At 40.6% G+C, this 12,702-nt stretch overlaps 3 protein-coding genes across 11 annotated transcripts; 1 reads left to right on the top strand and 2 right to left on the bottom strand.

Annotated features, from left to right (window-relative positions):
• The first annotated feature begins 1,220 nt into the window (after positions 1-1,220).
• On the top strand, positions 1,221-2,717 carry LOC103983637 (bidirectional sugar transporter SWEET1a-like). Its single transcript, XM_009400889.3, has 6 exons — positions 1,221-1,373; positions 1,469-1,505; positions 1,602-1,697; positions 1,774-2,053; positions 2,131-2,250; positions 2,325-2,717. The coding sequence occupies exons 1-6, from the start codon at positions 1,340-1,342 to the stop codon at positions 2,529-2,531; spliced, it is 774 nt and encodes a 257-aa protein (XP_009399164.2). The 5' UTR covers positions 1,221-1,339; the 3' UTR covers positions 2,532-2,717.
• A 468-nt stretch (positions 2,718-3,185) lies between these two features.
• Positions 3,186-6,993, bottom strand: LOC135611987 (uncharacterized). Of its 8 annotated transcripts, none has more exons than XM_065107673.1 (3): positions 6,754-6,991; positions 6,343-6,450; positions 3,186-3,425 (listed from the first exon to the last, which is right to left on the bottom strand). In XM_065107673.1, the coding sequence occupies exons 1-3, from the start codon at positions 6,885-6,887 to the stop codon at positions 3,377-3,379; spliced, it is 291 nt and encodes a 96-aa protein (XP_064963745.1). In that variant the 5' UTR covers positions 6,888-6,991; the 3' UTR covers positions 3,186-3,376. The 8 variants fall into 8 exon arrangements, 7 of the variants coding, with proteins under 7 accessions (XP_064963745.1, XP_064963740.1, XP_064963739.1 ...); XR_010486708.1 differs by lacking the exon at positions 3,186-3,425 and adding an exon at positions 4,920-5,273 and having other exon boundaries at positions 6,343-6,491; positions 6,754-6,893; XM_065107668.1 differs by lacking the exon at positions 3,186-3,425 and adding an exon at positions 4,920-5,402 and having other exon boundaries at positions 6,754-6,993.
• A 2,168-nt stretch (positions 6,994-9,161) lies between these two features.
• On the bottom strand, positions 9,162-11,260 carry LOC103983639 (agamous-like MADS-box protein MADS9). Of its 2 annotated transcripts, none has more exons than XM_065107666.1 (7): positions 10,844-11,260; positions 10,667-10,733; positions 10,401-10,462; positions 10,218-10,317; positions 10,103-10,132; positions 9,980-10,024; positions 9,162-9,467 (listed from the first exon to the last, which is right to left on the bottom strand). In XM_065107666.1, the coding sequence occupies exons 1-7, from the start codon at positions 11,029-11,031 to the stop codon at positions 9,333-9,335; spliced, it is 627 nt and encodes a 208-aa protein (XP_064963738.1). In that variant the 5' UTR covers positions 11,032-11,260; the 3' UTR covers positions 9,162-9,332. The 2 variants fall into 2 exon arrangements, with proteins under 2 accessions (XP_064963738.1, XP_009399166.1); XM_009400891.3 differs by having other exon boundaries at positions 9,162-9,476; positions 10,844-11,253.
• Positions 11,261-12,702: the final 1,442 nt, after the last annotated feature.

The following is a 12,702-nucleotide window of genomic DNA, read 5'->3' as shown; positions in this document are numbered from 1 at the left end:
TTAGATACCATGACAGTAAAATTCTTTGGAATTAAGAGACTGATATCACCAACAGTGACCATCATCAAGTTGCAATCAGTTGGCCATTCCAAAGAGGGTGGGTTATGGGGGCATATGGTAGGAGCTACCAGAGACCTCCACAGTGACAATCTCCAAACCATCGAAATCGGACAGAGCATTAAAGAGAGAGCCGGAAAGGACATCAATAATTGACATATGATGGCTTTGGTGATGCCTACCACGAGCTGTAGGGTGGCACAAATTAATTTGCTGCAACTTCATTCTCTCGAATGAAACTTGTAGTTCATGAAGCTGTAATCGACATGTTATGGCTTTGTTGATGGCTCCCATGAGCACAAATTTGCTGCAATTTCATTCTCTCGAATGAAACTTGGTTCGTGAAGCTGTAATTGAGATGTTATGGCTTCGGTGGTGCATACCATGAGCTGTAGGGAAGCACAAATTTGCTGAGAGTTCATACTCCTGTTGAACTGCTGCTGGTTGTGCATGTACGAGACCCAACATCTTTCTGCAGCTGCACAACGAGGTGTTAGAACTTGCATGCTGTAGCAGCACACGAAGGTGACTTCCAAAAAGCATCACGGCAAAGAGAAGCTAAATGATGCAGCATTTGCATCCTCATGCTGCTCACACCTTCCTTGATCGACCCCCGCAAACCCCACGTTTTCCCCTTGCATGGCTGTGACCTTCTGATACAGGAAGGTCCGTGAGCTTTCAGCTTTATGTCCCAGCCGCTGTCTCAAGTGCAAAGCGATCATGGTGAAGAGATGGATTAGGAATGCCTTGTGAAGCCTTTTGGGGACACCGTATTCGGTTCATGCATGCACAGGGACATTAATCCGCCATGAGAGAGAGCTCCTCCATGGATATATATGGCTGTCGTCCAAACTGGCAAAACCCTACCGTGTTGGATTCCCAATGGCTTGCCTTCGTTGCTGCACACTGCTCTGTGCTGTTGGGTCACGCTTTTTGTTGCTGGTAGCCGACAAGTAGTCACGGCAAAAGCTGCACTTTTTTTGCTCCCTGCAGTAGGCAGGCAGCGTTTGTCCACCTTTGCTCGTCCTCTCACATTCTGAACAGTGCAGAAGGTGAACATTTCTCCTCTTCACCAACACGGATATCTACAATTACTGTCGTAAGATTTCTGTGAGGTGGTGAGTAGATAAGAACGAACTAAATGGCACACTCTACCTATATATACCACACTCGAGCACCCACCACGACAGCCCTAATAGATCTGTAGAAGGTGTTTGATCATTCGACGAGGGGTAATTTGAGCTGCTCTTTGGAGGATTCCTGCGTAGTTTCTCTGCAGGAGATGGAGGTGTTGAAGTTTCTGTTTGGCATCTTTGGTGGGTGGTCTGCTTCCTCTGTGTTTCTCTTTCACTCCTTTTCTGCTACTGCTATTATCATGCATCTGAGTGATTTCTTTGTGGTATTTGAGCAGGTAATGCCACTGCTCTTTTCCTGTTCTTATCTCCAGTGTGAGTTCTTTGCGTTCTCCCCTCTGTTCTCTCTTCCTTCTCCTTGTGATTGCTGAGATTTGATGAGGAATTCTTCGGCAAAATGTTATCCTGTAGTGTCACGTTCCGGAGGATCGTCAGGAAACGATCGACCGAGGACTTCTCAGGTGTTCCCTACAACGTGACCTTCCTCAATTGCCTCCTCTTTGCTTGGTATGCATTCTCTTCTTCTTCTTCATCATCTTCTTCTTCTTCAATGCTTGTAAGCATGGCTGACATTAACGTGAAGGTATGGATTGCCATTCGTGTCACCAAACAACATCCTGGTGTCGACGATCAACGGCACCGGGGCAGCCATCGAGGCGGTGTACGTGATCATCTTCCTCGCGTTTGCTCCCAAGAAGGTGAGGGCTCGCATGGCGGGGCTGTTTGCGTTGGTGCTCTCCATCTTCGCCGTCATCGCTCTCGTCTCCCTGCTCGCCCTTCGTGGCCAGGACCGCAAGGTCTTCTGTGGCGTCGCCGCCACCTTCTTCTCCATCTGCATGTACGCCTCGCCCCTGTCCATCATGGTCAGTAAGCGTCCCTTCCTCTCCTCCCTCCTCCATGCCGTAGACACTGTTGTTTAGGCTTCTTGCTCCGTGCGCAGAGATTGGTGATCAGGACCAAAAGCGTGGAGTACATGCCATTCCTGCTCTCCTTGTTCGTGTTCGTGTGCGGCACATTGTGGTTCATCTACGGATTGCTTGGCCATGATCCATTTGTGACGGTAATTCCTTCGATCATGGAGGATTGTTAGTGAATCCGGCTATCATCGTCATGCTCGGGAATTCTGTCGAACAGGTGCCGAATGGGTGCGGCAGCGCGTTGGGGGCGATGCAGCTGGTGCTGTACGCGGTCTACAGGAAGAACAACGGAGGCGGCGACGCCGATGGCAAGATGGTGGAGATGAACGGAGAGAAGCCTCCAAAGAACGACGCCGTGAGCGCGGAGAAGACGCCTCACCACCCCATGGAAGAACAGGTGTTAGAGTGTGCAGTGAGAAGGTGACTGCATCCGCAAATGCTTATGGTCTTTTTTCTGTTCTCTTGTACAATTTTTATTGCCTGTGATTTCTGTAAGCTAATCACATGGATTTGATGATGATGATGATGATGATGTTGATGATGTTATTACAACCCCCGGGGTTTTGTCTGTAATTGTCATATATGAATGAAGCATTGAGGTTTGATTTAATCTTGTGCTTACTACTTTTAAGACCGACCAAAATTAGTTTGATCTGTGATCACTAGAATTATGTGGGGGATGTTTTGGAGAAGACCCCTTCAATATTTGTATCAGTCAAAAATAAATAAATATATATATATATATTCTTTGAAATGTTGAAAGAATATACATATATATATATATATAATTGTTTAAAAATAAGTAGGTTGGATAAAGCCACTATTAACCATGGTTAAGGTTGGGTTGGCGTATCAGTAATCATTGTCTTGAGCATATTAGGTGAGTAATACAACACGACCGACACCGTCCTCCTCAATGCGTGCGGGACCGACACTGTCCTCCATGCATGTGAGCCCGAGTCCAACCTCAAACCCGCGACTCACGGCCCGATTGAAGTTACGATACAATGGCGTGGCCCCAATCACGAGACCAGCTTTTTGCCCCTGTTATATTCGCAAGGACGAACAAAGAGCTCAATGAAAGAGAGAGCACACCAAAACAATATTAAAGCGCAATGTAATATACACTTGATGAAACAATGTAGGTCAATATAATATTTACAAGCAAAGAAATTGTTCTCATGATACATATAAACTTCGAAAACACAAAGGAGTTTGGTCCATATGCTCTGAAACAACCAAGTACTTTCGACCTCCCATGCAAGTTCCTCATGACAGCATCACAATCATGAGAAAGACCTGGTTCCATCTCACTAGCCTGCACAACAATTGGTGAATATTACAATTACAAGATCAAGATTTGGTTAGTTGTCCTCAATCCTGTGCAGCAAATAAGTTTAACAAAGTCTTCACTGAATTATGTTGGTTGGCTTTGTAAGCTATACTCAACATGAGGCCTGAATGCAGCATCCAAGTTAAGATTTTTCCAAATCTGATGTTACATCATCTACCAATGTTTGTCTATCTGCCCATTCTATTCTGATCACTTGAAACAATCTCAAAACTACACAATGAATCTAACATATCGTCAGCATCCCAGATCTGATAGCTAGTATATACTTCTGATTATAAACCTTAACCTAACTTATATGATCAATTTTTTTTATATTGTTTTTGCAACAGTTACAGATTTCTATTTGTAATAAGTCTGATGGTATTCTTCCACTTCCCAGAAATATCTTTTCATGCAAATCAAGGATTTGTCATTAAATCTGCTACCAACTTTATCAACAAATAAAAAAAAATGGAGCCAGCTTAAACATGGGATGCATTCAATACAAGGGGGTTTCATTGTACGAAGAACATGAACATCATGAAACAGGAAAATGCAACATCTACTGTGGCAGAAGCAGCATTGCTAAACAAATAAGAATTCCCACTGCAATGAAAAACTTTTAAGACTTGTTGCTATCATGAGTCATCTTTCAAACGGATCTTCGGTATCTTGGTTAATTTTAACACCGCAATAGTTTATTCATGAGTCTAACATCTAGAAAAGCATGGGAAGGAGTGCTTGACAACCTACATGATCAAAATTCAAGTAAAAACAACAATTTCTCAACTTGAAAGGGTAAAACTTCATACGTTGCCCCTTCCTATACCCCATAGTAATGAGAGCTATGCTTTCCATTTTACAAAGAAAATTTGATGTAAATAAATTTAGTTGTAAAGAAAAATACAAACCTAATCATGGGTTTGCATTTCTCCAACACTTAAAGACTTACAATGGGTGGGTGACTACCAGACTCATCCTTTGAAGTAATATTAGCATTACGACAATTGAGTTTCTTGATGAGAATACGAATATTTTTCTCAAGTACAATAAGCTGCAATTGCATAGGGGATCTCTTATTGGCATGCTCCTTATACAAGAAATAAAATTATTCGTTTTAATTCTATCATATCTGACATCCAGGTGATATGACACATCCTAAAATTTTATTTCCTAGAAAATGTCATAATTTTCCTCATTTTTTAACAGTTTTCAAATGTTTTCAAAGCTCGAGAAGTTTTTCTTTATTATACCTACTAAGTACCTAGACAAGAGATTCCACGCTCTTAAAGAATTAATCTAGTTGTTTGGCTAAGAAATGATATCAGCTCTGCTGCAATGGACCACTGAAAGGATCTTTTCCACTATGGTACAACATTATTAGATCAAAACGTAATTGCTATGGAGAAAGATCTTACGCAAGCATAAGACTTATCCTCAGCTGTTAAACATCACAGAACAGCAAGCAGTAAAACACACTTAGACAGCAGAAACTCTCATCATATTTGCCAAAACACAGACTAAAAAAACTAGAACCATTACAAAACAAGTTCTCTAATGGCAAGTACATGCCTGTTTTTTCAAGCTTTTATTAGAATCTGCTATAATATGTATGTCATGCATAAGTAATTCTACCATGGTGATGGTATAAGGACGTTAAGTTTCTGGATCGATAGTTTTCTGCATTACAATAGTTGCAAACTTGCAATATCCCAGAACCAACTTGATAGCTGAGACTCTCTTTCCTTCCCAGCAACTTGAAGCTCTCCTTTGTCTGAAACCTAACAGCTCTGTGAGAACTGCCACAATTCATAAAAGCTAGAATTTCTATGCCTGATCAGGTTAATACACATAAATAAGTATCCTGCATATAAAGGGTATGGAATTGAAAATTTCCATCGAACATTTTGAGGCTGAAATGAAGCAAGAAACTTGGAGGCATCATGTTTATTTAACTGAAATCTGCAGATGGGAAATAGAAAAATTATCATCACCTAAGAAAATCCACAGAGAAGTTACCATCACCTAAAGAAATCCACTAAGAATCCATTAGGATTAGCAAAAACCAATGCTAACAATCTAGATAATTGAATTGAAATTTGCAAATTTGACATGAAATTAAGATTTTATGAAGGTTGATTATATTGTACCCTCCAAAAGGTAGTACATAACAAGGTCGAAGCTGTAAATGCCTTGCCCAGAAATTTGTCTTCTAGTAACTTCTAAAGCTAGGTCAGAAAAGAAAAGTTTAAAATACTAAATGAAAGAATCTTGCAATATGGTTCCTATCCTTCCAAAACATTTAGTCAATAGCTTTCAATGAGCTTAGAATAAAGGCAGATCTTATGTCAATAATATGGGTAGAGATAGGCATACAAGAAAATAATAAAACAACATGATCCACACCATTTTCCTTTTGGTGTGAGGTTGCCCACATAGTATAATTCAAAATCAAGAAGGCTTCATTAAACATACTACCACCCTACTGTCAAGCCTCTAAAACTCGTACCATTTTCTAGCCAAGGCAAGGTTAAAAAAGAGAGGGACTCACTTAAGAACAAAGAAGTAGTTGTTCAGTAGATATATCTACCTTAAGTAAAGCTAAAAGTATGTGGAAGTGACAAGCTACTGAGCCAATTGAACAAACAAATTTCTTTTGTCATTGGATTGTCTTGAATCTTGAGCTTATTGGTTACGAGCATGCCTATCTCCATCGTGTAGAAAAAAATCTAGTGATCTATCACTTGTGAAGCATAATTTTTCATACCAAACAAAGGGAAAACTTACCACAAAAAATAAACTATACTAACAGAGGTATGATATTTTGTAGAATTGCATTTCCTATAACACGATTAGAAGGAAACAAGATACAATCTCAAGCTAGTATAAGCACCAAGCTTACCTCCAGGCATATTTTGGATCGGTCATTAGCGCCAAAATCCGCAACCAACCTTTCGACACGTTCGAATAAACAGTGTGCGACTGCAGCAATTCATCCAAATCCTTCTCTCTGCATCAAGCACCCAAGCAAACATCGTCCAAGTGCTAATGCTAACACACAGATAGAGGTTCAAGCAAACATCTAACTGAGTTGGGTAGAGACAATAGCTCAAGCAAACCCATATGGAAGTTCTCTTATAACCAAGGATTTGAACGCGAATATTAAAGACTAAACATTGAATCAATAGAACAGGAATCTTCCCAAAATCTTTAAGCAGCAGATAGAGCGCCAACAAAATCAAACTACGAGGCGATTCTTGAATCTTGAGTTAGGCCATTTGATCGTTGTTAGGGAGGAGGGTAGGTTGCTTACACCCTCGATCGCCCGGAAAGGACCTTGTTGTTGTAGCAGGCGATCTCGAACCGGACGCCGTGCTTCTTGAGGCGGACGATCGCGATGGCGGTCAGCCGCTTCTGCCCAATGGGCTGCACCAAGCTCTTCGACATCCCCACCGCCTCCTCTTCCTCGCTACCACTCTCTCACTGCAAGTTCGTTTCTACGGGTTGGAAAGCCATGGGCGAGAAAGATCGAGAAGGGGTGACAAATGAAGGGCGCCGGCCCGTCACGCTTTGAGATGGGTGCTGCCATTCATCGAGGCTTTACGATGCGTGCCTGGACCGCGAGGCGAACTGGGTTGGACCGGCATAGAAGCCTTCGGGCCTGACATGTTGAGCCGGATTTCCACCGTCCGCCACGAATCTACAAGAAGCTAGTAAGCCAACGCACGCATCTCAAAGAAACAAGAAAAAGGAGTCACACCATGAAGGCGGCATACTCTGCCTTCCCTTCAACAGGCGCACCATGAAAACTCTCTCTCTCTCTCTCTCTCCCTCTGTCTCTGTGTAAGAACAGACCTTGAGCAACGTTACAGCCATTCACAGGGCATGATCCACTGTAAAACAAGAACTGTATTGCTGACACTGAAATGTAGTTATATGCCCCATAAATATGTGATAAATGACGCTCTTTTCCTTCTTATCTTAGGGTGTTATTCTTCTCAGTGAATAAAATAGTTCAAAGTATTGAGAACAGGTTCTTCATCATTAAATGATGGATCCTCAGGTTTCTTTTGATGTGTCAACTAAGAGAAAATTTGGCTGGCAAACCACCAATGAATCTTTAGTAGGAAATGTATTTTGAGATCACCATAGAAATGCACATGTTGCAAAGAATTGGAGTACATTTACCCATCGGTTCAATGAGAACACTCAACTTCATCTGACTCCCAAAAAGTATATGGCATTCATAGATTTCTATGATCAATACAAGGAAAGACATGTAGCAACTACAAGGCAAATTCTAGGTTTTATAGTACACCTTTTGCAATATTGAATTATTAGATGCAAAAAACTTGATTTATACTCTTTATCGAAAGCTTAAGCTTACTCTAATTGTTCTATAATCACTCCTTCAATGTGTTTAGTTCCTGTTAGTCTGCAAAATAGGCAAATTATAGAAGAATTCATCTTGTTAGTGATTTTGAATAATTTTTGTCCAATTAATTGATATTTGTATGATCCATATTGATTTCCTTGTAATGTACTTTGTGTTCTTTGTGAGTCCAAGTGATGATGTTAGGTAGAATGGAGATGGAAGCCACCCTCTTTTGCTAAAACAAAATGAAGGTGATGATGATGCATAAAGTAACTCGGCAAACGGTGAGGCAATCTATCACCTGCTACTAGCAGGGGAATGCAATTTTGCTCGCCTCAGAAAGATATACTGCAAAGCATCAGACATCACTTGGTGCAGAAAATGAAGTTGAATTAGCTGCAGATTCATGTGCATAAGCTATGTAACAAATTATACTGTTATATACAAAGATCAAGGCAGGATTCTTCATGGACTACAAACAACTGACACTTCAATTCTTACAGGAATCAAGGCACAGAGATCACACAGGACAATTACAGTCTCTTTGCTTGGCCTGGTGACTGCTTTGGCTATGGAGCAGCAGCAGCAGCAGCAGCAGCTGGAGAAAACCTGGCATGGATGACTTTTCTCAGCATTTCCGCTTAGTTGCAGCACATCAGCAGCCATGGCTACTCAGGAGGCTCACTTCCTTCTTGATCGGAGAGAATTTTGAAAACCATCTTCATCACCAAGATGCTGGTTGCATTTGGGGTGTTCATCATCTTGAGCCAATCTCCAGGATGAGCATTTTCAGGGCACAGAGAGAGAGAGAGAGACTTCCACCACATTCATTGTTCATCTAAAAAAAAGCTTGAAGCGCACAAGCATCACATGCTTATTATATCAGGTAAGAGAGAACTCTCAAGACATACGTCTCTTAATTGTGGCACACAAAAGATGTCACCCTCAATAACAACCTTTCAGCATAAATTTTGATGTTGGGGTTTGGCACCAACATGCTTGAATCATATTGATTGTGGAGTCTGCATAAAATTAGTTCCTTCTTCAAGGTTATATTGTGCAAAGAGAATTAGTTTAATCTCTCCTCTCCTTTGCTTTAAAGCAATATCAAGCTGTTATGTATCACTGTCACTGTAACTGTTCAGATCTCAGATAGGATCTACAAGCATAAAAAAAAAATGAGCACAAAAAAAGCTCACCAAGGGATCTTGATTAACAGAGCTGAAAACAGAAGTTTCAGTTCTACTTTCTAATAAATACTATCAGGCAGATATCCAGATTACCAAGAAACAACATCATGAATCAACAAAAGTGCAGCATGATGAGTTACATAAGCCACATTGCCATATCAAAAAGTAATAACTTTTATCTGGTAAAGTTTTATGGCAAGCATTCGGTAGCATAATAGTTCGGACACAGTGAGAAAGAGGCCATGTTAAAGAAAACAAGGAAAGATAGTTCTTCTACAGATAATATAGCAGCAACAGGATCAACTGACAAATGACTAGATCTTATCATCATTTATTTTCCTGCAAGTTGGGTTGGATCGGTTGCACATGAAAGGCCATCGTCGTCATGTGGGGGGCAAACTCCCTGCCTTTCTGGTGATACCCAATCTCCAGTTCTCGGACATTTCCATCCATCGCCAGTTGCTGGTGATGCTAAATTTATGAAGATCAAGGAGAAATAGGAGAATTATTTTCACATATGAAATGCAATGAATTTCAAGTGAAGTCCGAAAAATGCAATAAGCTCATTCCCAAAATCAGTAAAATGTTCCAAGCTGCAGTAACCAGGACCATTCTGATATCTAAATATTTCACCAAATTGAACTGCACAAGATATAACAAGAGATTTTCTTTTTCTTCAGCAAATTATATAAACAGAGATGGTTCAAGTCCCATGTCTTAAATATAATTTATGCATCTGGGAGGATTACAAGAAAAAAACATCCTTACTTTCTCAGCTCAGTATGTTTAAATCATATCGACGAACATGGTCTAATGTACTCGTGCCTCTAAAAAAAGTGAGTTATGGAATGATGGAATTCCAGCACACAGAGTTGATTTGTGGATAACCAAATCTCAAAGTAAATCCTGACATATGTATATATATATAGATAGATGGTATCTGAAACGTAAAGATCATCTGATAAGAGTATTACCAACATATAAGTAAGTTGTTTGTTCTCCTCCTCAAGCAACCTTTCCTGCACATAGTGTGGAAATTATGGATTGGAGGAGAAATAGAAGTCCATATATTAATCAAATGATCAATGAAACTTTACATTCTTCTTGTGCAACTTCCAGATCTCCATCTACAAAAGGAACACAGCTCATCAGTAGCATCACAGCAACCATCTCGGTTGCACAGGTCAATTGAATAAAACGAAGGGATCTCACTTGCTTATCCCTCACGCTGGTGAGCCCAATCTGGAGGGCATCTTCGATGGGGATCAGCTCCTTGGGGTTGAGTGAGTTGAGATCCTCACCCTTCAGATGCCTAATCATCCACAAACAAAAGCCAAAATAAAAAAAACCACCAAATTCTTCTACTGAGAGAAACTATGAGATGGCACAACATACCTCAACTCGATCTGCATGTTGTCGTTCTCTTTCTTAATCCGATCGATCTCAGCACTCAGACTCTGCCATACACACCCGTAAACTGGTGAGCAACTCCCTAAAGTTCCCATTTTTGATCACTTGTCTTCATCAAAAAGGAAAGAAGAAGCAGCTTTTCTGGGAGCAAGACGAGATTTCCGAAAGGAGAACTCCGCCTTGTAATCACTTTGAAACATAGGTTTTTAAAGACAAAGCACCGTGAAAGACGAGATTTTGCGAAGCGCTACCTCATGCTTGGCATCCCAGAGCTTCCTCCCGGAGTTCTGCTGGTACCTCTCCAAGATTTTCGGCAACCTTCCACCGATTCACCAGCAGCACCGTCAATACCCCGAAATCCAACAAGAAAAATGGCAAAGATAAAAAATATAGAGAGAGAGAGAGAGAAAGAGAAGAAACACGCTCACGTGGCAGCGGGGCTGCAGTACTCCGACATCTTGCCGGAGCTGGAGAAGATGACGACGGAGACCTGGGCCTCGCACAGGATGCTGATCTCCCTGGCCTTCTTGATGATCCCGTTGCGCCGCTTGGAGAAGGTCACCTGCCGGTTGGTTGAGTTCTCGATCCGCTTGATCTCAATCTTCCCTCGCCCCATCTCCTCCTCCTCCTCTCACCCTCCAACCACCACCACCACCACAAGAACAACAACAAGAAGAGATCGGAGATCGGCAAGTGGTGAGAGAGGGAATGGGGAGAGAGCAAACGGAGATAAAGAGGCGAGCTTTCCATCCTGGGCTTGTAAAGGAAGGAACTTTCGGGGGAAGTACTGAAACCGCCCTCTGGTTTAAGCGCTCGCGAAAGGGAGAGGGAAAGCATAGGGAGTTCGGAAAGGGTGTGTTAGTGTCTCGTAACTCGACTGAGACAGACGATCTTGACATCCCTTGCTTTAAGGATGTCGCTGATGAGATGGTACGACATTTAAAGTACGAGATCAACATCATAGGGGGCTCGTGGAGGAGACCACTGTATCCGTCCTAGTGATGCATGAGAAGGCATCACATGGATGAGATGATGCTTGGGGCCCATCACGTGGCTTCCCCGTACATACCCAGTAATGGCTTCTTCACTTAGGTAAGACGAATATATAATATATCTTTTTTTTTTTTTTATTACTACCTTCACGCCATAATAATGCCACTAAGGTACTATAATATATTTTAGACCATATTTTTTTTAGAAATATCTTATCTCTAAAAAATTATTGAAGAGTCTAGATCATAATTTTATCTTTTATTTCGGTTGTCATCGTATTTCCTGTACTATCGAACTTATCATCATGTTCATCACGTCTTTATCGTCTTACTCATTACACAAATGATTAATATCATTATTCATGACCCTCGCACGAGAAAATAAAAGAAACGAGAGTAGCTAAACCCTCTACGATCCTTCCTTACGTAAGGGTGAGATGGGCAGAACAAGATTCAACGAGTTTTGAGATGGTGAAAACAGTACAATGACATTGCAAGATGGAGATGAGTTCGACGGGATTAGGAGTAGAATTATTTTTTAAAATAATAAAAAATATTTTATAAATTTTTTTAAAAATTAGAATACTTTACGAGAATTTATCGAATATATAGGTTTGTTCATTCGGAAGGTGTTACGATAAATTATCTAATTAATAATTAAAATTCATGAAGTATTTGAAATCATATAAGTATACACCTTCGCATATGACATAGTTGACATATGGTTGATCGATATTCTAACTTTACCCAATAGATATGTCACAAAATAAATAATGTAATATTGACGAGGAGTTTGGAGGGTTCTCCAAAATTGACCACATAGTGTTAGATGAGAAAATTGACTCAACAAATAGTTACTTCATATCTCATTGTTGGTTAGACTATTACACCATGCTTTAAAAATTCTATAGCTAATTATTGTTTTCTGGACTCAATATTTAATTAAATTATTTTATCTCTACTAACTTATATATCAAAGTAATCTTATCAGATATATTTCTAATGCAATCTTATTGATCTAACACCTTCTAGATCAATAATCTGGGCCGTGAGTTTTTTCATAATTTATTTATGTAAATATAATTCTATTTTTCTTAGGGAAATCAATATCTTAGGCTCCATCCATTGACATCTATCTAATTAATTGAATATGCCTTCACAAAGAAAAAAGCTGGGCCATGAAAAAGAGACATACAGAGACTCACGATCTAAGCTACGACCAGCACTGGACGTGCGGTCGTGACTCGAGTCAGGCAGTGAGTCGTCGTCGTACACGGCATTTATAACTGGAGTTG

This window comes from Musa acuminata, chromosome BXJ2-5 (genome assembly GCF_036884655.1).
Source record: "Musa acuminata AAA Group cultivar baxijiao chromosome BXJ2-5, Cavendish_Baxijiao_AAA, whole genome shotgun sequence".
Classification (NCBI taxonomy): domain Eukaryota; kingdom Viridiplantae; phylum Streptophyta; class Magnoliopsida; order Zingiberales; family Musaceae; genus Musa; species Musa acuminata.
Note: the sequence above shows the minus strand (reverse complement) of the source record. Positions and strands in the feature narration are given on the sequence as shown.

Coding starts and splice junctions, on each gene's coding strand:
- LOC103983637 (XM_009400889.3), top strand. CDS start 1,340: ATGGAGGTGTTGAAGTTTCTGTTTGGCATCTTTG. Junction 1,506..1,601: donor TTCCTGTTCTTATCTCCAGT/GTGAGTTCTTTG, acceptor GTTATCCTGTAG/TGTCACGTTCCGGAGGATCG. Junction 1,698..1,773: donor AATTGCCTCCTCTTTGCTTG/GTATGCATTCTC, acceptor ATTAACGTGAAG/GTATGGATTGCCATTCGTGT.
- LOC135611987 (XM_065107667.1), bottom strand. CDS start 6,887: ATGTCGAAGAGCTTGGTGCAGCCCATTGGGCAGAAGCGGCTGACCGCC. Junction 6,451..6,753: donor CTTTCCGGGCGATCGAGGGT/GTAAGCAACCTA, acceptor TGCTTGATGCAG/AGAGAAGGATTTGGATGAAT. Junction 5,240..6,342: donor GATCCAAAATATGCCTGGAG/GTAAGCTTGGTG, acceptor GAATTGTGGCAG/TTCTCACAGAGCTGTTAGGT.
- LOC103983639 (XM_009400891.3), bottom strand. CDS start 11,031: ATGGGGCGAGGGAAGATTGAGATCAAGCGGATCGAGAACTCAACCAAC. Junction 10,463..10,666: donor TCTGGGATGCCAAGCATGAG/GTAGCGCTTCGC, acceptor TGTGTATGGCAG/AGTCTGAGTGCTGAGATCGA. Junction 10,133..10,217: donor CCAGCGTGAGGGATAAGCAA/GTGAGATCCCTT, acceptor TTCCTTTTGTAG/ATGGAGATCTGGAAGTTGCA.